The sequence below is a fragment of the Mus pahari genome, chromosome 1 (genome assembly GCF_900095145.1).
Source record: "Mus pahari chromosome 1, PAHARI_EIJ_v1.1, whole genome shotgun sequence".
In the NCBI taxonomy this organism is placed as follows: domain Eukaryota; kingdom Metazoa; phylum Chordata; class Mammalia; order Rodentia; family Muridae; genus Mus; species Mus pahari.
The window spans coordinates 59,631,537-59,632,298 of record NC_034590.1 but is presented as its reverse complement, the minus strand read 5'-3'; the positions used below and the strand labels follow the sequence as shown (position 1 = coordinate 59,632,298).

Sequence of the window (762 nt, the reverse complement as noted above, 5' to 3'; positions counted from 1 at the left end):
GGGGGGAGGGGTATGTGGGTGGTTGGGGGGAATACCATCACAGAAGCAGGGAGAGGGGAATGCAATAGGAGATTTTGGGGAGAAACAGGAAAGGGGATAGCATCTGAAATGTAAATAAAGAAAATTTCCAATAAAAATATATTTTAAAAAAAGAAAAAGAAAGAAATTCTTCCCTTGGATGAATAAGGAATCTGGGAGTTGGTCTACCTGTCCTTTTCTCAGACTGCTGGGAAGGTGGAGAACATTCAGATGGAGTGTTCTTGCCAACAGCAGCCTACAATCTTTCAAAACAAGAAGCCTGTTTTGCTTGGAGAAACCAGCAAGGAAAAACTCCCTCAGTTCTACAAAAACATTGGTCTAGGCTTCAAGACTCCCAAGGAAGCCATTGAGGACACCTACATGGACAAGAAATGCCCCTTCGTTGGTTGTGTCTTCATCCAAGGTCAGAGCCTATCTGGTGTCGTGACCAAGATGAAGATGAATAGGACCATTGTCATCTGCTGGGACTATCTCCATTACATCAAAAAATATAATCGCTTTGAGAAGAGTCACAAGAACACGTCTGTGCGTCTGTCCCCCTGTTTTAGGGATGTACAGATCAGAGACACTGTTAGTGCTGGAGAGTGCAGGCCACTGAGCAAGAATGTTCAAGTCAACACGCTCAAGGTCACCAAGGCTGCTGGCACCAAGAAGCAGTTTTAGAAGTTCTAAGGGGACTCTGGCCAATGCCCTAGAACAAATAAAGTTATTTTCCAACTTAAA

General features: G+C 44.0%; 1 protein-coding gene across 1 annotated transcript; it reads left to right on the top strand.

The window, feature by feature from the left end:
* Positions 1–249: 249 nt before the first annotated feature.
* On the top strand, positions 250–762 carry LOC110333460 (40S ribosomal protein S11-like). Its single transcript, XM_021215036.1, has one exon. The coding sequence runs from the start codon at positions 250–252 to the stop codon at positions 700–702; it is 453 nt and encodes a 150-aa protein (XP_021070695.1). The 3' UTR covers positions 703–762.

Bases quoted from the DNA above. Each gene is read 5' to 3' on its own strand.
- LOC110333460 (XM_021215036.1), top strand. From the start codon at position 250: ATGGAGTGTTCTTGCCAACAGCAGCCTACAATCTTTCAAAACAAGAAG.